A 26,427-nucleotide genomic window follows, 5' to 3' on the forward strand; every position below is an offset into this window, starting at 1 on the left:
GAGCCCAATTTAAAAATGTTAATTAATGTAAATAAATGAATTGATTACTGTCGCGCTGCCACTGTCTGTCCCGGAGCGATTGTCGTGCCGGTGGCTGGCACTCTCGCGCCTTCATAGAACATAGAACAGTACAGCACAGTACAGGCCCTTTGGCCCACGATGTTGTGCCGAACCTTTAACCACTACCTACCCTTCATTCTACTATCATCCATGTACCTATCCAAGAGTCGCTTAAATGCCCCTAATGTATCTTCTTCTACTACCACCCCTGGCAGCGCATTCCACGCACCCACCACTTTCTATGTAAAGAACCTACCTCTGACATCTCCCCGAAACCTTCCTCCAATCACCTTAAAATTATGCCCCCTGGTGATAGCCCTTTCCACCCTGGGAAAAAGTCTCTGGCTATCCACTCTATCTATGCCTCTCATCATCTTGTCCCCCTCTATCAAGTCACCTCTCATCCTTCTTCGCTCCAATGAGAAAAGCACTAGCTCCCTCAATCTTTCTTCGTAGGACATGCCCTCCAGTCTAGGCAGCATTCTGGTAAATCTCCTCTGCACCCTCTCTAAAGCTTCCACATCCTTCCTATAATGAGGCGACCAGAACTGAACACAATATTCCAAGTGTGGTCGAACCAGGGCCTTATAGAGCTGAAGCATAACCTCGCGGCTCTTAAACTCAATCCCCCTGTTAATGAAAGCCAACACACCATACGCCTTCTTAACAACCCTATCAACTTGGGTGGCAACTTTGAGCGATCTATGGACATGGACCCCAAGATCCCTCTGTTCCTCCACACTACCAAGATTCCTGTCTTTAAGCCTGTATTCTGCATTCAAATTCGACCTTCCAAAATGAATCACCACACTTTTCCAGGTTGAACTCCATCTGCCACTTCTCAGCCCAGCTTTGCATCCTGTCAATGTCCCGTTGCAACCTACAACAGCCTTCCACACTATCCACAACTCCAGCAACCTTCGTGTCATCGGCAAACTTGCTAACCCAGCCTTCCACTTCCTCATCCAAGTCATTTATAAAAATCACAAAGAGCAGAGGTCCCAGAACAGATCCTTGTGGAAAACCACTGGTCACCGAGCTCCATGCGGAATACTTTCCATCTACTACCACCCTCTGACTTCTATGGGCCAGCCAATTTTGTATCCAGACAGCCAACTTTCCCTGAATCCCATGCCTCCTTACTTTCTGAATGAGCCTACCATGGGGAACCTTATCAAACGCCTTGCTAAAATCCATACACACCACATCCACTGCTCTTCCTTCATCAATGTGTTTTGTCACATCTTCAAAGAATTCAGTAAGGCTTGTGAGGCCTGACCTGCCCCTTACAAAGCCATGCTGACTGTCTCTAATCAAACCATGCTTTTCCAAATAATCATAAATCCTGTCTCTCAGAATCCTCTCCAATAATTTGCCCACTACCGACGTAAGACTGACTGGTCTATAATTCCCAGGGTTATCCCTATTCCCTTTCTTGAACAAGGGAACAACATTTGCCACCCTCCAATCATCCGGAACTACTCCAGTCGACAATGAAGATGCAAAGATCATCGCCAAAGGCGCGGCAATCTCTTCCCTCGCTTCCCGTAATATCCTTGGGTATATCCCGTCTGGCCCCGGGGACTTATCTGTCCTCATATCATTCAAAATTTCCAGCACATCCTCCCTCTTAACCTCAACCTGTTCGAGCATATCAGCCTGTTCCACGCTGTCCTCACAAACGACCAGGTCCCTCTCACTAGTGAATACTGAAGCAAAGTATTCATTTAGGACCTCCCCTACCTCCTCCGACTCCAGGCATAAGTTCCCTCCACTATCCCTGATCGGCCCTACCCTCACTCTGGCCATCCTCTTGTTCCTCACATAAGTGTAGAACGCCTTGGGATTTTCCTTAATCCTACCCGCTAAGACTTTTTCATGTCCCCTTCTAGCTCTCCTAAGTCCATTCTTCAGTTCCTTCCTGGCTACCTTGTAACCCTCTAGAGCCCTGTCTGATCCTTGCTTCCTCAACCTTAAGTAAGCTTCCTTCTTCCTCTTGACTAGCTGTTCCACATCTCTTGTCATCCAAGGTTCCTTCACCCTACCATCCCTTCCCTGCCTCATCAGGACAAACCTATCCAGCAGTCGCAGCAAGTGTTCCCTGAACAACCTCCACATTTCTGTCGTGCATTTCCCTGAGAACATCTGTTCCCAATTTATGCTTCCCAGTTCCTGCCTAATAGCATTGTAATTCCCCCTCCCCCAATTAAATATTTTCCCATCCCGTCTGCTTCTGTCCCTCTCCATGACGATAGTAAAGGTCAGGGAGTTGTGATCACTCGGATCCCCGAGGCGGAACAGTGTTGGGGAGGGGGGAGCAGGTACGTTTTTCAGTGCGGGGTTGGTGGGGGGGAGTGACATCATACTTATTTCATTGGTGTAGGGGATGTTGGGAAGGGTAAAGTTTAAAGTTTATCAACTTTGGAAGGGGGAAGGTCAGGTGCACAAGGTAAGTATTCTGGGGGGTGGGGGGCAGAGTGCAAGGAATTAAATCTATGGTTGTTGGGGGGATGGGCGAGGGGAAAGATATATTAATTTAATTTTTTAAAATTCTTTGACCTTTAAATATTTAAATGTAACGATAGGGCTCGAAGCCCTTTAAAAATAGCGTCAGGGCCTGCGCAAAGGCAGCTGACGCCATTGCCAGGGACAGACTGCCCACCCCCTCCACATCATCGGAGGAGGTGGGGGTGGCGATCCACCCCGCCCAAGTCCGCGATGTGCTGCCTGCGCGGGCAGTCCGCCATTGTTTATGTCCGCCACCCATTACGGCAGTGGATGTATAAATTTCAGCCCACTGTCTCTACCCAGTAGTTCAGGATTATCCTGGAGTGCAAAGGTAATCGCTGGCTTCTTTTCTCCACTACCAATTATCTCCCCAAACGCATGCCCACATCCTCACCTGCAACAAATGCAAGGAACCCATGGTTTTCTTAGTCATTATGATTGATATTATCCATTCAGCTGCTTCTCCTGCTTCCTGTGGCTCACCAAGCCAACCTCCCTTCAAGACTCCCTCCTGATCTAATACTGATTTGCATCTCTCTCTAATTTCTCTAATTTTCTCCTGTTAAGTGCTAAATTTGTGTGGGAGTATTTTTAGTTGTAATTTAACTCCCTTTCTATTAAATTTCACATTAGATTCAATTTCAATGTCATGTGCATTGTACAGTAATACTGATTTAAATATTGATCAGAATGGAACAAAGGCTAATAATAATTATATAACTGTTAATGATACAATATAAATGTGAAATTATATTATGTGTAAGAAATAAATTTGTTGAATGTGCCCTGAGACGATGCTGATAATGATGGTAACCATGATAGGCTGGAATAATGACGTGAATTCAATAATAAATGATACGAAAAGGTATTGCAATCACAAGCCAAATTTGCTTTTATTGCAGTATAATTCTTCAGTTGCCATGGTTTCCGTGTTCTGTTCAGACAGTCCTTTCCAAATACTGTAGGAGCAGAGAGTTGGAATTGCATTGTTAATGCGTTCTTAATTCCTTAGCAATAGATTCATGTATCATCCTGACAGTCATTACAAAAAAAACTAAAATGTAAGGCAGGCAGTAAACTTATAATTAAGTCATTTTTATAATTAGCAAACTAAGGTAAAAACAGACACCTTAGATCACAATAATGACAATATAAATATAAAGGTAATGGAAATATAATACAAAAATGCATTTTGCCTCCAAATGGAAAATAACCAGCACCGCCTGAAACAATATCTGGCAGCATTAAAAACATCACTTTCACAACTTATTTCAGTAAAAAAATAATGGTGTCATGTAACAATGACGTCTAAGCCTGACATTTAGCTTTGACTGACACGGTGCGAGAATAGAAATTATTTGTAGAATATAAATATTTGCCAGTGTAGCTTTTTGGTGATCAACATTATTGAAGGTTATAAATGTAAATATGGACGAAAATGACCACATATTTTTGTTGAAGTGATGGAACACAAATATTCATGAATGAACAATGTAGGTTGTAGTGTGTTATTAATATTTTACAACATTCCTTGCTTTACCTGTAGAAGCCAGATAGAAGCTTCAGTGTTTCGCCTTAGAAGTTTTACCTGCAGGATACCTTGGTAGATTAAGTAAGCTGGGGAATTTACAACTCTGCAAATTCTATATGATTTGTTGGAATGAACAGACTCAACAGGCCACATGGTCTATTTCCATTGGTGCATTTACTTTTGCTCATCATGACTAGCACCATTAGAGCTGATAAATGCACCCAAAGTATTTATCCAATATGCCTAGAGTAAAACTCTCTCAAATTTGCATCAACAAAGTACCTTGAAGCCAATATTAGAAGAGCATGCCTCACTACAGCGCTGCAAACGTATTCTGAAGTTCCCACAAAGCATCCTTATGCCACACTGAGTGATATTGCTAAATTATGTTGAATTATGCTGTGAGTTTGTAACCACAAGGAACTGCATAGAGACTGCCAAAATCATTTCACTTTGAACTAGCAGGAAAAGCAAATTTTCTTTCCGTCTGTCTAGGGTTTTTTTTTAAACTCCAATTTAAGAGCTGAAAGAACAAGCTGGTTTTGTTCCTTTTTTTGACATCTTTATGACTTTGATAAGTTTCCATTGAATTCATCACAATCATTAATTATAAGACCTTCATTGCACACAGACCTCATTTAATTCTGGCCTTTTTTGTCTGCTGTGACATCAACTTCATGCAAAAAAGAAAATAAGTAGCAAAAATTAAATAATGAATGGAAACAGAGGTTTCACAATTAAATAGTTGTATGTATTTTATGTATATACCTTGATCGTATTTTATGTTAAAATTACTTTTTGAAAACATTCTTCGAAAGACTAGTACCTTCTACAAGACTAGAATAAAAATAAAATACATCAATCATAAAATCATAGAATAATACAGCAAGGAATGAGAACATTTGGCCTGTCGAATGTATGCTTGCTATTTCAATGAGCAATCCAGTTAGCCTGCTCCCTGGGTCGTTACCCATCTCCCTGCGATGTTTTCTTCTGCAAGTATTTACCCAATTCTCTCTTGAAAGCTACAATTAAATCTACTTCCACTACCCTATCAGACGTGGCATTTCAAATCCTAACCACGCATTGCGTAAAGTTTTTCCTCATATTTTTATTTTTTTATTTATTTTATTTAGAGATACAGCACTGAAACAGGCCCTTCGGCCCACCGAGTCTGTGCCGACCAAGAACCACCCATTTATACTAACCCTACAGTAATCCCATGTTCCCTACCACCTACCTACACTAGGGGCACTTTACAATGGCCAATTTACCTATCAACCTGCAAGTCTTTGGCGGTGGGAGGAAACCGGAGCACCCGGCGAAAACCCACGCGGTCACAGGGAGAACTTGCAAACTCCGCCCAGTATCACTTCTGGTTCTTTTGCCAGTCACCTTAAATCTGGTTAACAGTCTTCCAGCCTTTGAAAATAGTTTCTTTTTATTTATTCCATCTAAACCCTTCATTATAGTAATCACTACTATCAAATCTTCTCATAGAAACATAGAAAATAGGAGCAGGAGTAGGCCATTTGGCCCTTCGAGCCTGCTCTGCCATTCATTATGATCATGGCTGATCATCCAACTGAGTAACCTGTTCCCGCTTTCACCCCATATCCTTTGATCCCTTTAAACCCAAGAGCTATATCTAACTCCTTCTTGAAAACATACAATGTTTTGGCCTCAACTGCTTTCTGTGGTAGCGAATTCCACAGGTTCACCACTCTCTGGGCGAAGAAATTTCTCCTCATCTCCGTCCTGAATGGTTTACCCCGTATCCTTAGACTATGACCCCTGGTTCTGGACTCCCCTACCATCGGAAACATCCTTCCTGCATCTACCCTGTCAAGTCCGTTAGAATTTTTTAGGTTTCTATGAGATCCCCCCTCACTCTTCTGAACTTCAGCGAGTATAATCCTAACTGACTCAACCTCTCCTCATACGTCTTTCCCGCCATCCCAGGAATCAGTCTGGTAAATCTTCACTGCACTCCCTCCATAGCAAGAACATCCTTCCTCAGGTAAGGAGACCAAAACTGCACACAATATTCCAGGTGTGGCCTCACCAAGGCCCTGTATAATTGCAGCAAGACATCCCTGCTCCTGTACTTCAATCCTCTCGCTATGAAGGCCAACATACCATTTGCCTTTTTTACTGCCTGTTGCACCTGCATGCTTACCTTCAGCGACTGGTGTACGAGAACACCCAGGTCTTGTTGCTTATTCCCCTCTCTCAGTTTAGAGCCATTCAGATAATAATCTGCCTTCCTGTTTTTGCTACCAAAGTGGATAACCTCACATTTATCCACATTATACTGCATCTGCCATGCAATTGCCCACTCACTCAACTTGTCCAAATCACCCTGAAGTCTCTCTGCATTCTCCTCACAACTCACCCTCCCACCCAGTTTTGTGTCATCTGCAAATTTGGAGATATTACATTTAGTTCCCTCATCTAAATCATTAATATATATTGTGAATAGCTGGGGTCCTAGCACCAATCCCTGCACTACCCCACTAGTCACTGCCTGCCATTCGGAAAAAGACCCATTTATCCCTACTCTTTGTTTCCTGTCTGACAACCAATTTTCTATCCTTCGCAATACACTACCCACAATCCCATGCTCTTTAATTTTACATGCTAATCTCTTATGTCGGACTCTGTCGAAAGCCATCTGAAAGTCCAAATAAACCACATACACTGGTTCCCCCTCATCAACTCTACTAGTTACATCCTCGAAGAATTCTAGTAGATTTGTGAAGCATCATTTCCCTTTCGTAAATCCATGCTAACTCTGTCCGATTCTACCACTGTTCTCCAAGTGCTCTGCTATAAAATCTTTGATAATGGACTCTAGAATTTTCCCCACTACCGACGTCAGGCTGACTGGTCTATAATTCCCTGCTTTCTTTCTACCTCCCTTTTTAAATAGTGGGGTTACATTAGCTACCCTCCAATCTGTAGGAACTGTTCCAGAGTCTATAGAATCTTGGAAGATGACCACCAATGCATCCACTATTTCTCAGGCCACTTCCTTAAGTACTCTGGGGTGCATATCATCAGGCCCTGGGGATTTATCGGCCTTCAATCCCATCAATTTCCCCAACACCATTTCTCTACTCTTACAGATTTCCTTCAGTTCTTCTCTCTCACTAAACCCTGTGCTCCGCAACATTTCTGGTATGATATTTGTGTCCTCCTTTGTGAAGACAGAACCAAAGTATGCATTTGGTCAGACATTCCTTTGTTCCCCATAATAAATTCCCCTATTTCTCACTGTAAGGGACCTACATTTGTCTTCACTAATTCTCTTCTCTTCACATACCTGTAGAAACCTTTACAGTCAGTTTTTATGTTCCCCTCAAGCTTGCTCTCGTACTCTATTTTCCCCTTCTTAATCAATCCCTTGGTGTTCCTTTGCTGAATTCTAAACTGCTGCCAGTCCTCAGGTCCGTTGTTTTTTCTGGCGAATTTATATGCCTGTTCCTTGGATCTAAAGCTATCTCTTAGTTCCCTTGTAAGCCATGTTTTGGCTACCTTGCCCGTTTTACTTTTGCGCCAGATTGAAATAAACAATTGTTGCAGTTCATCCATGTGCTCTTTGAATGTTTGCCATTGCCTTTCCACCGTCGTCCCTTTAAGTAAAGTTTCCCAATCCATCATAGCCAACTCGTGCCTCATACCTTCGTAGTTTCCTTTACTAAGATTCAGGGCCCTAGTCTCAGAATCAACTGTGTCACTCTCCATCTTGATGAAGAATTCTATCATATTATGGTCGCTCATCCCCAAGGGGTCTCGCACAACTAGATTGTCAATTATTTCTCTCTCATTACACAATACCCAATCCAGGATGCCCTGTTCTCTAGTTGGTTCCTCAACATAATTGTCCAGAAAACCATCCTGTATACACTCCAAGAATTCGTCCTCTACAGTATTGTGACTAATTTGATTTGCCCTATCTATATGCAGATTAAAGAAACCCATAATTACAGGTGTTCCTTTATTGCATGCGTCTCTAATTTCCTGTTTAATGCAATTCCCAATATCACCACTACAGTTTGGGGGTCTATATACAACCCCCACTAAAGTTTTTTGCCCCTTAGTTTTTCTCAGCTCTGCCCATACAGATTCCACATTGTCAGAGCTAATATCTTCCCTCACTATTGCGTTAATTTCCTCTTTAACCAGCAATGCAACTCCACCGCCTTTTGCTTTTTGTCTGTCCTTCCTAAATACTGAATACCCCCGGATATTCATTTCCCATCCCTGGTGACCTTGCAGCCATGTCTCCGTAATTCCAACTATATCATACCCGTTTACATCTATTTGCATGATTAATTCATCCACTTTACTGCGAATGCTCCTCGCGTTAAGGCACAAAGCCTTAAGGTTTGTCTTTTTAACATTACTTGGCCCCTTCTCTGCTCTGAAGAAGAACAGTCCCAACTTCTCCAGTTTATCCACTGGAACCATTCTAGTAAATCACTTCTGTACCCACTTCAAAGCTTTCAAGTCCTTTCTAAAGTGTGGTGCCCAGAATTGGATGCAATAATCATGTTGGGCTGAACTAGTATTTTATATAGGTTTAGAGTCTTTGTGGTGGGGGTGGGGGTGTTCCAACTTCACACCAGTAATAAGCATTGCAGATTGCTGGGAGTGACGACACCTTGAAGGAATGCAGTCCAGACCATGATACTAATGGGCAAGAGACTGCACAGGGCGGAAACAGCAAAGTGTAGAAATGTAATTGCTATAGGATATTCCATAGTTCGGGGGACAGACAGATGTTTCTGTAACCATCATCATGAGTCCTGTATGGTCTGTTGCTTTCCCAGTGCCACGGTAAAGGTCACCACGGAGAGGGTGCAGAATATTCTGTGCGGAAAGGGAGTGAGCCAGAAGTTGTGATACATGTCGGTACCAATGACATAAAGAGGGCAGATATTAAGGTCATCCAGTAAGACTTTCAGAAGCAAGGGGGGGAAGTTAAAAAGTCGGACCTCAAAGATAGTAAACTCTGGATTATTCCCAATGCTGCATGGTAGCGAGAGTAGAACTAAGAACGTAGGGAGTATTAGGAACATAGGAGCAGGAGTAGGCCATTCAGCCCATCGAGCCTGTTGCACCATTCAATACGATCATGGCTGATAATCTACTTCAATGCCTTTTTCCCACATTATCCTCATATCCCCTCATTGGTATTTAGAAATCTGCCAATCTCTGATTTAAACATACTCAATGACTGAGCTTTCACAGCCCTCTGGGGTAGAGAATTCCAAAGATTCATAATCCTCTGAGTAAAGAAATGTCTCTTCATCTCTGTCCAAAGTGGCTTCCCCTTTATTTTGAAATTGTGTCCCCTGGTTCTAGACTCCCCAACCAGGGAAAACATCTTAGCTGCATCTACCCTGACTATCCCTTTAAGTATTTTGTAGGTTTCAATGCGATCACCTTTCATTTTTCGAAATTCTGGAGAATACAGGCCCAGTTTCCCCAATCTCTCTTCATAGGACAGCCCCACCATTCCGGGAAAAAGCCTGATGAACCTTCGTTGCACTCCCTCTAATTAAACCACGTCCAGCTTTATCAGTTATGTTAGGAACATCCTCAAAAAACTCCAAAAGGTTAGTCAAACATGATTTCCCATTCATAGATCCATGTTGACTGTGCCCAATCAGATCATTATTATCCAAGTGTCCATTTATCACATCCTTTGGAATAGATTCTAGCATTTTTCCAACGACTGATGTAAGGCTATCAAGTCTATAATTCCCTGTTTTCTCTCTCCCTCCCTTCTTAAATAGTGGGGTGACATTTGCTACCTTCCAATAGGCAGGAACTGCTCCAGAATCTATAGAATTTTGGAAAATGATCACCAATGCATTCAGTATCGCCATAGCTACCTCTATGAACACTTTGGGACCTAGAATATCAGGTCCTGCGAACTTATCAACTTTCAGCTGCATTAATTTCTCCAATACAACCTTCTTACCAATACTAATTTCCTTCAATTCCTCATTCCCCCTAATCCCTTGGATCTCAAATTCTGCGAGATTTCTTGTATCTTCCTCAGTGAAGACAGACACAAAGTAATCATTTAGCTTCTCTGCCATTTCTCTATTCCCCATTATAAATGCTCCTGACTCTACCTGTAATGGACCACATTTGTCTTAGCCAAATGCTTCATTTTTACATACTTATAGAAGCTTTTACAGTCCATTTTTATATTTTTTGCTAGCTTACATTCATATTCTATTCTCCCTTTCTTTATCAGTTTCTTTGTCCTCCTTTGCTGTATTCTAAAATCTTCCCAGTCCTCAGGTTTCCTACTGTTTCTGGCAACTTTATAGGCCTTTCCTTTTAATCTTATACAATCCCTAATTTCCTTTGTTACCCATGGTTGACTGCCTTTACTTTTGGGGTTTTTGTGCCTTGAAGGAATGTATAGTTGCTGTAAACTATGTAATATTTCTTTAAAGACTATCCATTGCCTATGTACTGTCATACCTTTAATGTATTTTCCCAATCCACCTCAGCCAATTTGCCCCTCATACCTTCATAATTTCCTTTGTTTAAATTTAATACCCTGGTTTCAGATTGAAGTACCTCACTTTCAAACATAAGGTAAAATTCTATCATATTATGGTCACTCATATTGAAGGTTCTTTTACAACAAGATTATTAATTAACTCTTTCTCATTATATAAAACTAGATCTAAAATAGCCTGTTCTCTAGTCGGTTCCTCAACATACTGCTCTAGAAAACTAACCCTAACACACTCCAGAAACTCGTCCTCACAGCATTAATGCTCATTAGGTTTACCCAATCTATATGCAGATTGAAGTCACCCATGATTACTGTATTACCCAATGTTACAACCAGGTGAGAAAGAGGTCTAGGGTTTCCTTTCCGCCTTCACCTGGTCTTACTGTAACAGGGTTTAATTTTAAACAACCCATGCTTTTAGGCCCCTTCCACCTTGGTGAATCCTTGTTCACTGCTTTCCAACTATAAGGCAAAGACACCAGTTCAAAGAGGCTTTCTTAGTTTTATAAAAGAAAGGTGAAATTTTGTTAAAACTTAAACTGAACACCTAATTCGGTTAACGCCTACGGATACGTGACACGTCCATGCTAGCATGCACACGCGATACAGACATGCAGATAGAGACAAAAAGAAAACAGAAGAAATAAAGTGGAAAAGTTTGAGGCAATATCTGAGGAGGTTTTTTTGCGTTATGGTTCTTCGAGCTCACTGGAGTGTCCTTTATTGTAGGTAGATCTTGCTTTTCATTGGGGCCCAGTATTCTTCTTAAACCTTGTTCGCTGTAGGAGACTTTTCTCTCTTGGGGTTCATGTGTCTTCAGTGGATTTGGAGTTCTGTGAGAAAGAGGTGGGAGCAGGCTGACAGGAGAGGCTGTGGCAAACCAATCAGGAGAGATCTTCTCAGCCCAGGAGCATTCTGTTTTCTGCCAAAACTGTTAGTACAAATTCAAAAAACTCAGGTTGCCCAGCAGGTTAGTCATGTGACTAGCTAGTTTGACCATGTCCGTTTGTGTATTCGGCCATCTTACCAGTCAACCTGGAATGCGAGCTCTCCCACCTCAGTGTCTGTGATCAAAAGTCCATTGTGGGTTGAATGTGTCAGGGAATGGTCCTTTGTCCTTTCCAAGCACTGCCTGTTAATATGAAAGTGTCTTTCCAGCCAAGATCTGGCAATTTTTTTAAAGCAAGTCCTTTCTTCACTTCAACAACTGTTTGAAATTTAATATCCATGTGACAAAATTAATATGCCTCATGCTTGGCAGGTGGGGGCCTGCATGACACCTATGCCACTTGCTTCTCTAATCTCCTGATTAATACCATTCCCCATACTACCAACACTGTTTTGTGACCTGTAAGACAACTCCTACCAATGTTTGCTGCCCCTTGCTGTTTCTTAGCTCCACCCAAACAGATTCCACATTTTGTTCTTCCGATCTGAGATCCTCCCTTACTAATGCACTGATGCCATCCCTTATTATCAGCGCAACACCTTTTCCTTTTTGCCTGTCCTTCCTAAATGTTGAATATCCTTAAATGTTTAGTTCCCGGTCTTGGTCACCCCGTAGCCATGTTTCTGTTATAGCAATTAGATCATACCCATTTACCTCTATTTGGGCCTTTAAATCATCTACCTTGTTGCGAATGCTGCATGCATTCAGGTCGAGTGCACTTAACCTTGTCTTCTTGATATTCTGCATTCTAAAATTAGTTGATGCTCACCTTTGTTTCGCCTGCTTCTAATGTCACTTGCTACTTTTCTACCTCCTGTTACCAGCTTTACTTCCTTCCAATTTGAGCTACCCCTCAGGTTCCCATCCCCCTGACAAGCTTGTTTAAACCCTCCCCAACAGCACTAGCAAATCTCCCTGCGCGGATGTTAGTTCCAGTCCTGTTAAGGTGTAGCCCATCCATCTCGTACAGGCCCCATCTTCCCCAGAACTGGTCCCAATGCCTCAGAAATTTGATGCCCTCCCTCCTACACCAACTCTCCAGCCATGTGTTCAATCTATCAGTTTTCCTATTCCTATGCTCACTAGCACGTGGCATTGGGAGTAATCCTAAGATTACTGCTTTGGACGTTCTGCTTTATAATTTCCTTCCTAACTCCCTAAAATCTGCTTTCAGGACCTCATCCCTCTTCCTACCTATGTCATTGGTACCAATGTGGACCACAGCCTCTGGCTGTTCCCCCTCCCCAGAAGGATGTCCTGCAGTTGCTCCATGATATTCTTGACCTTGGCACCAGGGAGGCAACACACCATCCTGGAATCACGTTTACTGCCGCAGAAATGCCTGTCTGATCCCCTGACTATCGAATTCCCTATCACTATTGCTCTTCCACTCTTCTTCCTCCCCTCCTGTGCAGCTGTTGTGCCACGGACTTTGCTTTGGTTGCACTGCCCCAAGGAACCATCGCTCTCACCAGTATCCAAAATGGAAAACCGATTAGCAAGCAAGCTAGACTCAGGGGATTCCTGCACTGCATGTCTGGTTCTTTTAGACTGCCTGGTGGTCCCCCATTCCCTCTCTGCGTGCATGCTACTAACCTGCGGTGTGACCACATCCCTAAACGTGCTATCCATGTAGTCCTCTGCCTCGCGGCTGCACAACAGTAACTCCAGCCGCTGCTTCAGTTCCAAAACCTAGAGCTCAAGTTTCCGCAGCCAGTGACACTTCCTGCAGATGTGTTCGTCTTGGAGACGAGGTGCGTCCATGACTTTCCACATACCACAAGACGTAGATTCCACATTAATGTGTGGATTGAAGCATGGTGCAGAAGGGAGGCCTTCAGATTCTTGAGGCACTGGGTCCAGTTCTGGGCAGGAGGGACGTTTTCAAAACGGTTGGGTTGCACCTCAACAGGATTGGGACCAATGTGTGGTTGGGGAGGGTTTAAATAAAATTGACAAAATTGACAGGGGTGTGGTCACCAGAAAAGCCTGGCTACCCGACCCGAACCCGACCAAACTTGACCAAATGTGTCGGGTTTGGGTCGGGTCAGGTCTGTATTTGGCGTCCAGCATTCGGGCCCGGTTCGGGTTGGGCTGGACTGTACTGTTTTGTTACGTATTGTTTTTGTTTTAGTCTATGATCTTATTCTGTTTCAAAAATATGTTTGTTCTTTTCAGGTTGGGTAGGGCATTTAAAAAAATTCAAGGACTCGGGTCCGGGTTGAGTTCGGGTTGGCTATTGTCGGGTCGGCCCTGGGTCGATTTTTTATTTTATACTCGATCCAGGCTTTAGTCGCCAGCATATAGAAGTAGAAAAAAGCAATCAGGTGCATAAAGGATAGGAGTGTTGGATAGTACCAGAGAAATAAATAGTACCATATTAGGTAGGAGCAGACTAAGAAGGACTGCAAGGAATACAAAGAGGGGTTTACAATGCATGTATGTAAATGCACAAAGTCTGGTGAATAAGATTGGTGAGCACCAAGCACAAATAACCAGGTGGGAATATGATGTAGTGGCAATAATGGAAACGTGGCTTAAAAATGGTGAGGACTGGGCACTTAATATTCAAGGATACAAAGGGGGGAATTTTGTGCTGACTCCTGTGGTGGGTTTAGAGGCAGGAGAATATAAAATTGGATGGGATAGTGGCGGGGGGAATCCTACCACTTCTCGCCTCCACCAAAATCCAAAATGTAGTCCGGGGCGGAAAGGCCAAATGGCCTTCCTGCCCTGCTGCCAATTGAGGCCCTTAAATGGGCAATTAATCCCCAATTAAAGGCCTCATCCCACCGCCACCGCAATTAGCTATGTGGTGGGCGACCCTGTCACTGCATGGGAAGCACAGTGTGAAAAACTGTGTGGGCTGTTTCCCAGCTCTGGGGAGAGGTGGTGGGGGTGGGGGGGGTTCCCTCGTTAAAAGGCACTTACTGCCTGAACGAGGGACATGGCATTGGGAAGGGGGGACCCCTGCTGAGAGCCACTCCCTTTGCCCTTGCTACCAACCCGCCTACATCCTCCTCCCCCGCAATCCCTACCCTGTGAGACTCCTCCTGCCCTGACCTATCGGTGACCTGGGCTCAGTGTCACTCCTGGGCCTTGGGTACGTGAAGAGCCGGCAACTCTTCGAGGGTGGGACTTACAGCGCCAGGGTCCTTGATCCTGTGGAAGGCCCGCCACTGTCCATTTATATGGCTGATTGGTACTAGGTACGGTCAGCCTTCCAGAGAAAAGATGATGCGGGGTTCTTGGCCCGTAGCCAGCATAAAATCCAGGTCAAATTGTTCAGAAAAGATAGAGGAGGAAAAAAGGGAAATAGGGTGGCAGTACTGATTTGGGAAGACATTGTAGTGTTGGAAAGAGAGGATGTCCTTGAGGGGACAAAGAGAGAATCCATTTGGTTACAGTTGGGAAGCAAAAAGGAGATGATCACACTACTGGGGTATACTATAGGCCTCCAATAGTGAGAGAGAGAGCTAGAGAAGCAAATCTGCAGGGCAATCACAGAGATGTGCCAGAACTACGAAGTGGTGATTTTGGGGACTTTAATTACCCAAATATTGATTGGAATAATATCGCAGTAAAGAGTAAGACGAGGGAGAAATTTCTGAAATGTGTTCAGATGTTCCTTGAGCAGTATGTTCTTGATCCAACTCGGAAGGAGGCATTGCTAGATCTGGTACTGGGGAATGAGGTCGGCCAAGTCGACCAGGTACCTGTGGGGGAACACTTGGGAAAGGGTGATCATTGTATCATAGGGTTTAGATTACTAATTGAGAAGAGCAAGGAACAACCTAAAATAGAAATTCTAAATTGGAAGAGGGCTAACTTCAATGGGATGAGAGGGGATCCAGCCAGAGTAAAATGGAACCAAAGACTGACCGGGAAAAATATAATGGAACAAAAGGTGATCTTTAAGGAGAAGATGTTTCAGGTACAAGCTAGGTACATTCCAACAAGAGTGAAAGGCAGGGGAACCAAAGCCAAGGTAGATAGTGAATACGATGAAACAAAAAATAGGGTGTATGATCCTTGTCAAGAAAATTCTTCAAATGAGAACCAAGCCTAATGCAGTAAGTTGGGAGGGGAATATGAGAATAAAATGGTAGTTAACGTAAAAGGGTACCCAAAAACCTTACACCGCCATGTAAATAGCAAGCGGGTGGTAAGAGGTGAGGTGGGGCCTATTAGGAACAAGGAGGGTGATATATGATTAGAGGCGCAGGGCAAGGCTTGAATACTTAATGAGCACTTTGTATTGGTGTTCACTAAGGCAGAGTATGCTGGCAAGATAATAGGTGGAAGTCGAGATGGTAGAGGTAATAGATGGGGTGAAAATTGTACTGGAATCACTGGCTATGCTTAGTGTGGTTAAGTTGCCTGGTCCAGATGGCTTGCATCCCAGGTTGCTAAGAAACGGGGGGTGGTGATAGCAGAAGGGCTTGCCATAATCTCCCAAACCTCCCTAGATATGGGGAAGGTGCGAGAGGATTGAAAAGTGGCAAATGTGACATCCTTGTTCAAGAAAGGGTGTAGGGACATTTCTAGTAACTACAGGCCAGTCAGTTTGACATCAGCGCTGGGTAAGATTTTAGAAACAATAATCAGGGAAATAAAATTAACAGGCAGTTGGAGACATTTGAGTTAATTAAGGAGAGCCAGCATGGGTTTGTAAAAGCCAGATCATGTTTGACTAATCGAATTGAATTATTTTGAAGAACATACGAACATACGAATTAGGAGCAGGAGTAGGCCACTCAGCCCTTCAAGCCTGCTCCGCCATTCAATAAGTTCATGGCTGAACTGATTACTCCACATTTCCACCCACCCCCGATAACCTTCCACCTCCTTGCTTATCAAGAATCTATCTACCTCTGCCTTAAAAATAATTCAAAGATTCTGCTTCCACCACCTTTTGAGGAAGAGAATTCCAAAGACTCACGACCCTCTGAGACAGAGAAGGCTGATGAAGGGAATGCAGTAGATGTTGTCTACATGAATTTTAAGAAATCGTTTGACAAAGTACCACATAAAAGGCTCGTGGAATAGGAGGGTCAGTGTCAGCTTGGATAAAAAATTGGCTAAAGGACAGATAACAGTGAGTCATGGTAAATGATTGTTTTTCAGACTGGAGAATGGTAGACAGTGGTGTTCCCCAAGGGTTGGTGCTAGAACCACTGCCTTTTTGATTGAGATATAAATGACTTGGATATTGGAATACAGAGTAAAATTTCAAAATTTGCCAGTGATACCAAGTATGGAGAGGTGAGGATGATACCACTCGACTAGCAGGACATAAATAGGCTCGCGGAATGGACAGTGGACAGAGAAGTGTGAGGTAGTGCATTTTGACGGAAGGGACAGGGAGAGGCAATATAGACTTAATGGCACAGTTCTAAAGAATGTGCAGGACAGAGTGACCTGGGGGTCCATATGCATAGATCTTTGAAGGTGTTAGGACATATTGAGAGAGTAGTTATCAACATATGGGATCTTGGGCTTCATAAATAAAGGTATTAAGTATTAAAGCAGAGAGGCTATGCCAGAACTTTATAAATCTCTGGTTAGGCCACAACTAGAGTATCGCATTTAGTTCTGGCCATCATATCTTAGGAAGGATGTAAAGGTACTTGAGAGGATACAGAGGAGATTTACCAAAATGGTTCCAGGTATGAGGGGTTTTCGCGACAAAGTTAGGTTGGAGAAGCTGGGTTTTTTTCTTCTTGAAGCAAAGGAGGTTGTGGGGAGATATGATCGAGGTGGAGGAGATTGTGACACGTTTAGATAAGGTGGACAAAGAATAGCTGTTGACATTAGCTGATGGTACAAGGATTACGGGATATAGATTTAAGATTTTGGGCAAGAGATACAGGGGATGTGCGGAATGACCTGGAACTCGCTGCCTATGAGGGTGTTGGAAATGGCGATGATCAATGATTTCAAAAAGAAATTGGATAGGCACTTGAGGGAAATAAACTTGCAGGGCCCTGGGCTAGAGTGGGGGAATGAGACTGACTCAATTGCTTTGCAGAGAGCTGACATGGACTTGATGGGCTGAATTGCCTTCTTCTGTGCTGTAATGGCTCTATGACTCCAGCAATGACTTTCTGGATTTTGTGCTGTACTCCTCTATTTATAAAGCGTAGGAACCCATATGCTTTATAAACTGTTTTGTTAGCCTATACTGCCATCTTCAAAGGTCTGTGCACAAACAAGCCCAGGTTTCTTCTTGCATCCCATAATAATTGTACCATTTAGACTGTATTGTCCTTCCTCATTGTTCCTATCAATACGTGTCACCTCACATTTTTCTACATTTAATTTCACCTGGCATGTGCTGCACAATCCATGAGCCTGTCTTTCTCCTCTTGAAGTCTATTATTATCTTCCTCATGGTTTACTACACTTTCAAGTTTTGTGTCATCTGCAAATTTTGAAATTGTGCCCTGTATCCTTAAAGTTATTAAAATACATCAAAAACAGCAGTAGTCCTGGAACTGAACCCTGGAACCACCATTATTTCTCCCTTCAGTCTGAAAAACAGCCAGTCACCACAACTCTCTCTTTTCTATCCTTTAGCCAATTTTGTATTCATGCTGCTACTGGCCCTTGTATTCCATGGGCTTCAATTTTGCTAACAAGCCTGATATGTAGGACTTCATTGAAAGCCTTTTGAAAGTGCATAGACACAACATCAATTGCACTGCCCTCATCCAGCCTCTCTGTTGCCTCATCATAAAGTTCAGTCAATTTAGTCAAACATGATTTGCCCTTAACAAATCTGTTCTGGCTGTCCTGTACTAGTCCATATTTGTCCAAATGACTGTTAATATTCTTGCGGATTATTGGGCTGGATTCTATAGTCCTGTAGAAGGTGTGTGGGCTGGAGAATCGGCATGGAGTCATCTGCCACAGAACCTGACACCGTAATGCCAGTTTTCGATTTTCTCAGAGGTAGAGAAGTTCCATGGTGGCACTTCCACCCGGGATCATAATTTAAATCTGTTACATACTGTTTTGCATACATTTATATGTAATTCGCTGCGATCCTACCAGGTGATCGCAATCTTGTGATTGACGCGTAGCACTCATGTACCTGTCTTTGAAAAGTTGGCACCACTGACGCAAGAGTCCTTGGTGCCTCCAGAGGTTAGGTAAGTTAACCGTTGTTATCTAGGGGAACTGGTTTTTAAATTGGACATTGCCAGTAAGCTCAATCCACAGATGCATTGCGTGTGAGAGGGAAAGTGGGAGCTCTGCAAGTGTATTCAGTTGGGAGGGGAGCAGGAGGAACTCGGCAAGTGTATAGTGTTGGGAGGGAGGAACTTGGCAAGTGTATAGTGTTGGGAGGGAGGAACTTGGCAAGTGTATAGTGTTGGGAGGGAGGAACTTGGCACGTGTTTAGTGTTGGGAGGGAGGAACTTGGCACGTGTTTAGTGTTGGGAGGGAGGAACTTGACAAGTGTTTAGTGTTGGGAGGGAGGAACTTGACAAGTGTTTAGTGTTGGGAGGGAGGAACTTGGCACGTGTTTAGTGTTGGGAGGGAGGAACTTGACAAGTGTTTAGTGGTGGGAGGGAGGAACTTGACAAGTGTATAGTGTTGGGAGGGAGGAACTTGGCAAGTGTTTAGTGGTGGGAGGGAGGAACTTGACAAGTGTATAGTGTTGGGAGGGAGGAACTTGACAAGTGTATAGTGTTGGGAGGGAGGAACTTGGCACGTGTTTAGTGTTGGGAGGGAGGAACTTGACAAGTGTTTAGTGGTGGGAGGGAGGAACTTGACAAGTGTATAGTGTTGGGAGGGAGGAACTTGGCACGTGTTTAGTGTTGGGAGGGAGGAACTTGACAAGTGTTTAGTGGTGGGAGGGAGGAACTTGACAAGTGTATAGTATTGGGAGGGGGGAGCTCTGCAAATGTATAGTGTTGTGAGGGGAGGGGGGATCTCGGCAAGTGTATAGTGTTGGGAGGGAGGAACTTGACAAGTGTATAGTGTTGGGAGGGAGGAATGATAAGTGTAGAGTGTTGGGAGGGGGGCACTCAGCAAGTGTATAGTGTTGGGAGGGGGTTGCTCTGCAAGTGTATACTGTTGGGAGGGGAGGGGGGAGCTCAGCAAGTGTATAGTATTGGGAGGGAGAACTTGGCAAGTGTATAGTATTGGGAGGAGGGAACTCAGCAACTGTGCAGGTGTTTTTCGTCAGGGCCCAGTACAGGATACTTAAATGGTGTTGGTATGGTCATGATGCCTCACACTTTTTGAAAAGTTGTGAGTCCATTATCAATCCATACCAGAAAGCTAATGCTGCAATCCTACAGAACTAAAATTAAAACAAACCTTTACCCAGATAGGTGTACTTTACCTTTTGAAGGAAGCTAAGTGTCCAAGTAGGATAGAGATGGGTATGATTCATCCTGTTTTCCTGGATCCCCTTGCTTTGCTGAAGTGTCTCCACTGGAGGTGAGCCCAAGAGGCAGCTGCGGCTCAAGAGGAAGCCCCTAGACACGAGCAGCAGCAGCTGTCAAGGCAAAGAAAAGCCCAAATATGCCAGCGATGTCTGAACAAAACTGCCAGGGAAGACTGCGGCTGTCCAGAGAGGCTGTCACAGAGACCTCTGTGCACTGCTAAATGATGATTTGCGACCAGTGAGTTTTGGTGGTCACCCTATGCCTGTGGCCCTCAAAATTACCATGCCCCAAACTTTTATGCCTGTGGATCATTCTAGGGGTCCACCTGGGACATGTGTGAGGTCTCTCAATCTGCAGTGCACCATTGCATCAAGGAGATGACTAATGATCTGATCAGGAGGGCCTGCGACTATGTATGCTACAGGACAGTCCCTGAGAGTCAGGCCGAGAGGGCCATCGGATTTGGGGCTATTGCAGGATTCCCACAGGTCCAAGGTATAATGAATTGCATGTATGTGACCATCAAGGCTCCATTGGACCAACCTTCATAAACAGGAAGGGGTTTCATTCAATCATTGAGCATGTTCAAGACGAAATCAATAAATATCTGGATATTAATGACATCAAGGGATATAGGGATAGCGTGGGAAAGTGATCTTGAGATAGGTGATCAGCCATGATCTAATTGAATGGCGGAGCAGGCTCGACGGGCTGAATGGCCTACTCCTGCTCCTTTGTTCCTAATGTCCAACTGGTATGTGATTACAGAAAGTGCTTCCTACAAGTGTGTGCCCGCTTCCAGGGAAGCTGCCATGACTCATACATACTTCGCCAGTCCTAGATGCCACTGCTTTTCACTCACCCCACTCGCCTTCAAGGGTGGATTCTCGGGGTTAAGGGTATCCATTGAGGACATGGCTTCTGACGCCAGTAAGGAACCCTGGCAATGATGCGGAAGACTGGTACAACACCTGCCACAGATCCACCTGAGTGACCATTGAGAAGGCTTTTGGTATGCTGAAGATGCGGTTCCGCTTCCTTGATAGATCTGGTGGCGCGCATCGTTGTGGTCTGCTGTGTTCTACACAACATAGCACTACAGAGGGGGAATGAAGAAATATGACAGCATGAGACATCCTCCCATGAAGAGGACACAGAGGGCACACAAGCCCCAAGCACGTATGGAAGATCAGAGTACAGGGATGGAGGCCAGATAGGGAGGCAAGGCAGAGACTAATAATTTAACATTTTCACAATCCATGAATTTCAGTAAATATACTTTCTACCAAAACTCACCATCATGCATGTAGTCTCAAGTTCTCCATCTCCATACTATCTGTCTCTCCAGCATGAATGGCAGCAATAAGTTGAGCCAGTGCCCATGTGACATCATTGGTGCAATGAAACATCATGTTCATTGGCATGTTAATGATGTCACTGGTCGCATTGGCAATGCTGTCAGGTTTATGATTGGATTGCAGGTGTAACAATAACTCCATGGTGGAATGTGGTTTTCAAATAATAAAGGCTGATGTTTGGCAGAAAAGCACATTTAATGAAAGTAAACAAGACATATCTGTCTCACCCGTGAATACCCATGTGTGTCAAGGTGCCTTTTTAATACATTTGCGGGTGCTCTTTTGCAGTGTAACATCTGCGCTAGCAGCTGGACTGGTGGCATGCTGCTGATTAGACTGTCCCTTGGCTGTGATGACTTTGGCAGTCGTCCTCCCAGTGCCAGAGGCTTGGAGGGCCCTTGCTGCCTGAAAGCTTCCTGCACTGGTGCAGGACTGCCCTTAGGCAGCATGATTGCTGGAGCTGGACACACTGGCGCAAGGGCTGACGAACCCGTGTCCACATTCAAATCGCCCCCAGACGTGAAGGGCATCCTCTCCTCATCCCTTGCAAGGCTTGTTGGAACTTCCCTGCTCGCTGGAGAAGGACTAGGAACAGGAAAATTCTCCAGGCTCCTAGTCATTCTCTCGCCCTGCCCCTGCTGATTTGAAGTCATGGCCAAGGCGAGCGTTTGCAGGTCATGGCACATCTGCAGAATATGGCTCTCCATGTGGATCACCAACCTCTCGATGGATGAAGCCCATAAGCCTGGGACATGGCAGCAATCATGGCATGGTTGGACTCCTCCATTGTCTGCTCATGGCTGCACATGGCCTCTGGCATCTCTGCCAGATGTTGCCTTATCTCTCCCTGCAACTTCAGCATGCACTCTAATGTCGACACCAGAGGCTCGTCATCTGCCTGGGGCTCAGCATGGGCCTGGACACTCACAGTCGTCTTGACTATCAGAGGCCCTGGCTCTCTCTGCCACAACCAGCTGCTTGGGCTTTTGTGTTGTTCTCTCATCAGCTTGTGACCCTGATTCTAATGCTGATCGGATGCCCACTGAGATGGGAGTATCTGCGCTGGTGGAAGGTGCAGGAGAGTCATGGGATGGTGCATCCTCTAGTGTTTCTTGCCCTCAGAAGTTGTTGTCGTTCGATCACTGTCAGGAATAATTTGCGAGCTGCGCCCTGAAAGATACAATGTAAAGAAGAGACATTTAGATGTTACGTTACACATGTCACAATGATGACAGCATTGCGTATCTCTATAAAATGTATTTTTGATTCATTCTGTGTTTGGCAACAATCACTCTCTTCGGTGGGACCCTGAGCTTGATGTTAGATATGGCATGTGCTCCTTGGCTTCTGGCTAACTCTAGCGCCTCCTCTTCAGTGTGAAACAAAAGCCGTAGGTCAGACACCCCGCCAATTGTCATGGACACCTCCCTTCTGTTGTGACTCCTCATCTCCTGAAAGATCAAGGATGCAGCTATTGTCAAGTTCCAAACATATCTAAATCACTTAAATACTAACATGGGCCCGTCATCAGCACCTGGGGAATATCTCATCTCTCATACTGACTCTACCTGCCATGGGTCTCAATTGGACTGAGTTAGAAACGAGGGAGACTGATCTCACTTATGCAGTCAGTCATCTGCTATCATTATGCTATGACCTTCCTATCCCGCTTGTGGGCACGCAGATCAAAACAAGCTATCGGGAACTACACAACCTACCTTGGCTGAGCATAGGAGGTCATTGATCCTCTTCCTGCACTGCACTCAGTTGCAACAGGTGACCCCACGGCTGCTAGCCTCCTCTGTGATCTCCATCCAGGCTTGCTTGGTCAGGCGGGAGGACTTCTTCTTGCCATCGCTGAGGAAAAAACCTCCCGCCTTTCCCTTGAAGCCTGGAGGAGAATCAGCAGGGAGGCATCACTGAAGCGTGGGGTCACGCTCGATCGTACGTCTGCCATTGTTATAATGATGCCCGGGGGGGTTGCTGCTTGAAGATAAAGTAACGTTTTGAAGAGCACAGACTTTTAGCCTCAGGAACCTGATGCTGAAAGATCACAGAAAGGAGTAAATGCAGAGCTGGCAGCCTTTTAAAGATGGCGCCAGCACCTGTTCCAACATCAGGTGACCCCATGAACAATGTCACCAGTGCCGCCTCCGCCACGCGTTTGGGGAGGATGGCTTATGTAATAGCGGTGATGCAGCTGCTAACGTCACAGGTAGGACTGTCACCACCCGCTGCCCCTCCCGGCGGCAGGATAATAAAGTTGAGCCCATTGATTCTAACAGCTTCCCCACCACGGCGCAGGCTTGGAGGGCCGAATAGCCTGTTCCTGTGCTGTATTGTTCTTTGACTGGCCCATAATTGCCAGGATTATCCTTCTCCTTACTTTTGAACAAGGACCCAACATTTGTAACCCTCCAGTCCTATGGCACCACCCCTGTATTTAAGGACGGTTAGAAGATTGTGGCCAGCACCTTTGCAAATTTTATCCTTACTTTCCTCAGTAATCTAGAATCCATCTCGTCCAGACTGGATGATTTATCCACATTTAAGTACTTCCAGTCTTTCTAGTATCCGCTCTTTATTTTTATCTGATCCCACATCATGACAACCTCCTCGTTTACCATTGCCTTAGCAAAGTCCTTTCCTCGGTAAACTCAGTATCCCAGCCATGCCTTCTGCCTCCACCAAGAGATCTCCATTTTTGTTCCTCATCGGTCCCACCGCACCTCTAACAGCTGTTTTACTGGATTCCATTATTAGCTGCCCTAATCTATTTGCATACTGTCGCTTTGCTCCTCTTATTTCCTTTTTCACTCCTCTACTTTTTATAGTCAATGTGATTCTCTCTTAGATTATCAAACTGACATTGCCATATGCCCCCTTTTTTCTGCTTCATCCTACTCTCTAACTCTTTCATCATCCAGGGAGCTCTGGCTTTGGTTGACCTCTCTTTTCTCCTTGTGGGAATGTACTTAGACTGTACCCAAACCATCTCCTCTCCAATAGTCACCCATTGCTGCATGACATTTCTGTCTGCCAGTTTTTGATTCAAGTCTACCAGGGCAGACCAGTTCTCAACTCACTGAAATTAGCCCTCCTCCAGTTAAATATATTTTATTCTAGATTCCTGCTTGTCCTTTTCCATAACTAATCTAAACCTTACAATACTATGATCACTATTCCCAAGATGCTTTCCCACTGTGACAGTTCTCCACTTGCTCCACTTCATTCCCCAGGACTAGATCCAGCAATGCTTCCTTCCTTGTTGGGAAAGAAACATATTGATCAAGAAAGTTCTCCTGCACACGCTTCAGAAATTCCTTTTCCACTCTGCCCTTAACACAATCACTGCCCCATTCAATTTTGGGATAGTTAAAGCCTTCCATTATCACTGCTGTATAGTTCATGCACCTCTCAGTTATTTCCCTGCAAATCTGGTGCTGTATTTCTTTCCCACTATTTGGTGGTCTAATAAGGTACACCAAGTAACGTAATAGCTCCTCTGGTGTTTGTTAACTCCAAACAAATAAATTCTGTCTTTGACCTCTTTCTCGCACTGTAATGTTTTCTTTAAGCAGAACTGTTACCATACTTTTTTCCCTGCTCTATCTTTCCTCAATACCTTGTGCCCAGGAATATTAAACATTCAATCCTCCCCTTTTTGAGCCAGTACAGTATATTCCCATGTGGCTGATTGTGCCTGCAGCTCACCTACTTATTAACCACACTTTGTACATTTACACACATACACCCTAAACCTAACTCAGACCTCTTTGTATTTTCTATGATCCACCTAACTATTATTTTATCTGTCTCTCTCAGACCTCTGTGCACCATGTTTCTATGTTACAAAAAAAGACTTACATTGACATAGCACCTTTCAGGTCTGCCTGATGTCCCAAAGTGTTTTACAGCCAATACAGTACTTTTTGAAGTGTCAGTACTGTTGTAATGTATTAAACATGGCAGCCAATTTGCTCATGGCAAGCTCCCACAAGTAACAGTGTGATAACGACCAGATAATTTGTTTCTGTGATGTTGATTGAGGAATAAATATTGACATGGCCACTAGGAGTATTTCTTCTGCCCTTTTTTGAAATGCCATGGTATCTTTTACATCCACCTGGGAGGGCAGACAGGGCCTTGGTTTAACATCTCATCCGACAGTGTAACACTAACTCAGTACTGCAGTGGAGTGTCAGCCTAGATTTTGTGCTCAATTCCTGAAGTGGGACTTGAATTCACAATCGTTTTACTCATCTTGTGTCTGGTATAGAAAATGAATGTCGAAAGGGCTGCTGGAATTTGTCAGTTATAAAATAATTGCTCTAGTCCATGGACTTGGATGAACGTTCCAGAGATTTACACATTAATGTGCAAGTAATTTTGAATATGATTGGAAAGCGTTTTTTCTCACCTATTCTCTATTTTAATAAAATACAAACTATATCTGTTACAGAACTTCAATAACCATACCACTGAGTCAAAAGTCTCGGTATGCCACCTATTTTGATATTGCAGTATTGCGCTGTCTGCTGCAGCCCCACTGGTCTGAAGAAGGTATCCACTGGGCATTGATGTATTATTTACAAAGACTTCGACAGATTCTGGAGGAGAAGCCTGATAGGCCGTCTGAACCTGAAATAACCCACTTACCCAGACCACGCAGTAGTTCCATGGTAGCTGCAGCTCCTTCTCTGGTTAACACCCATAAAACACAGGTATGGAAAGATCAAATTCAGGTCTCTGCTTTCTAATGATTCATCTCTACATCAAAGTGGATTTGTGTTACAAAAAATAATTTGTAAAATAGAATCTCACAAGAAGTTAGTATACTGAGTTAAAAAGATAGATCAATATTTCAAGTTGTCAGTTGTGGCAAAGTAATTAACATGTCTGATTAATATTGAAGTAAATATTTACAAAGATAACCTTAGCACATATACACACACTTTGGTTTACCACAGGAAACCAGTTGCAATACATCATGGCAAGAAGTGACATCTGGCGCAAGTTTAAATTTCATTTAACATCCAAATTAGTATTTCTTTCCCTTCTTAGACCAGTTCCAT

At 44.0% G+C, this 26,427-nt stretch overlaps 1 protein-coding gene across 1 annotated transcript in view; it reads left to right on the plus strand.

Moving 5' to 3' along the window:
* LOC137372405 (protein unc-80 homolog) overlaps positions 1 to 26,427 on the plus strand; it is a 500,647-nt gene that overhangs the window by 60,314 nt on the left and 413,906 nt on the right. The window contains exon 8 of the mRNA XM_068036292.1: positions 25,815 to 26,076. Within this exon, the coding sequence (XP_067892393.1) occupies positions 25,815 to 26,076 (262 nt within the window). The remainder of the gene's footprint in view (positions 1 to 25,814; positions 26,077 to 26,427) is intronic.

The sequence above is a fragment of the Heterodontus francisci genome, chromosome 7 (assembly GCF_036365525.1).
Source record: "Heterodontus francisci isolate sHetFra1 chromosome 7, sHetFra1.hap1, whole genome shotgun sequence".
Classification (NCBI taxonomy): domain Eukaryota; kingdom Metazoa; phylum Chordata; class Chondrichthyes; order Heterodontiformes; family Heterodontidae; genus Heterodontus; species Heterodontus francisci.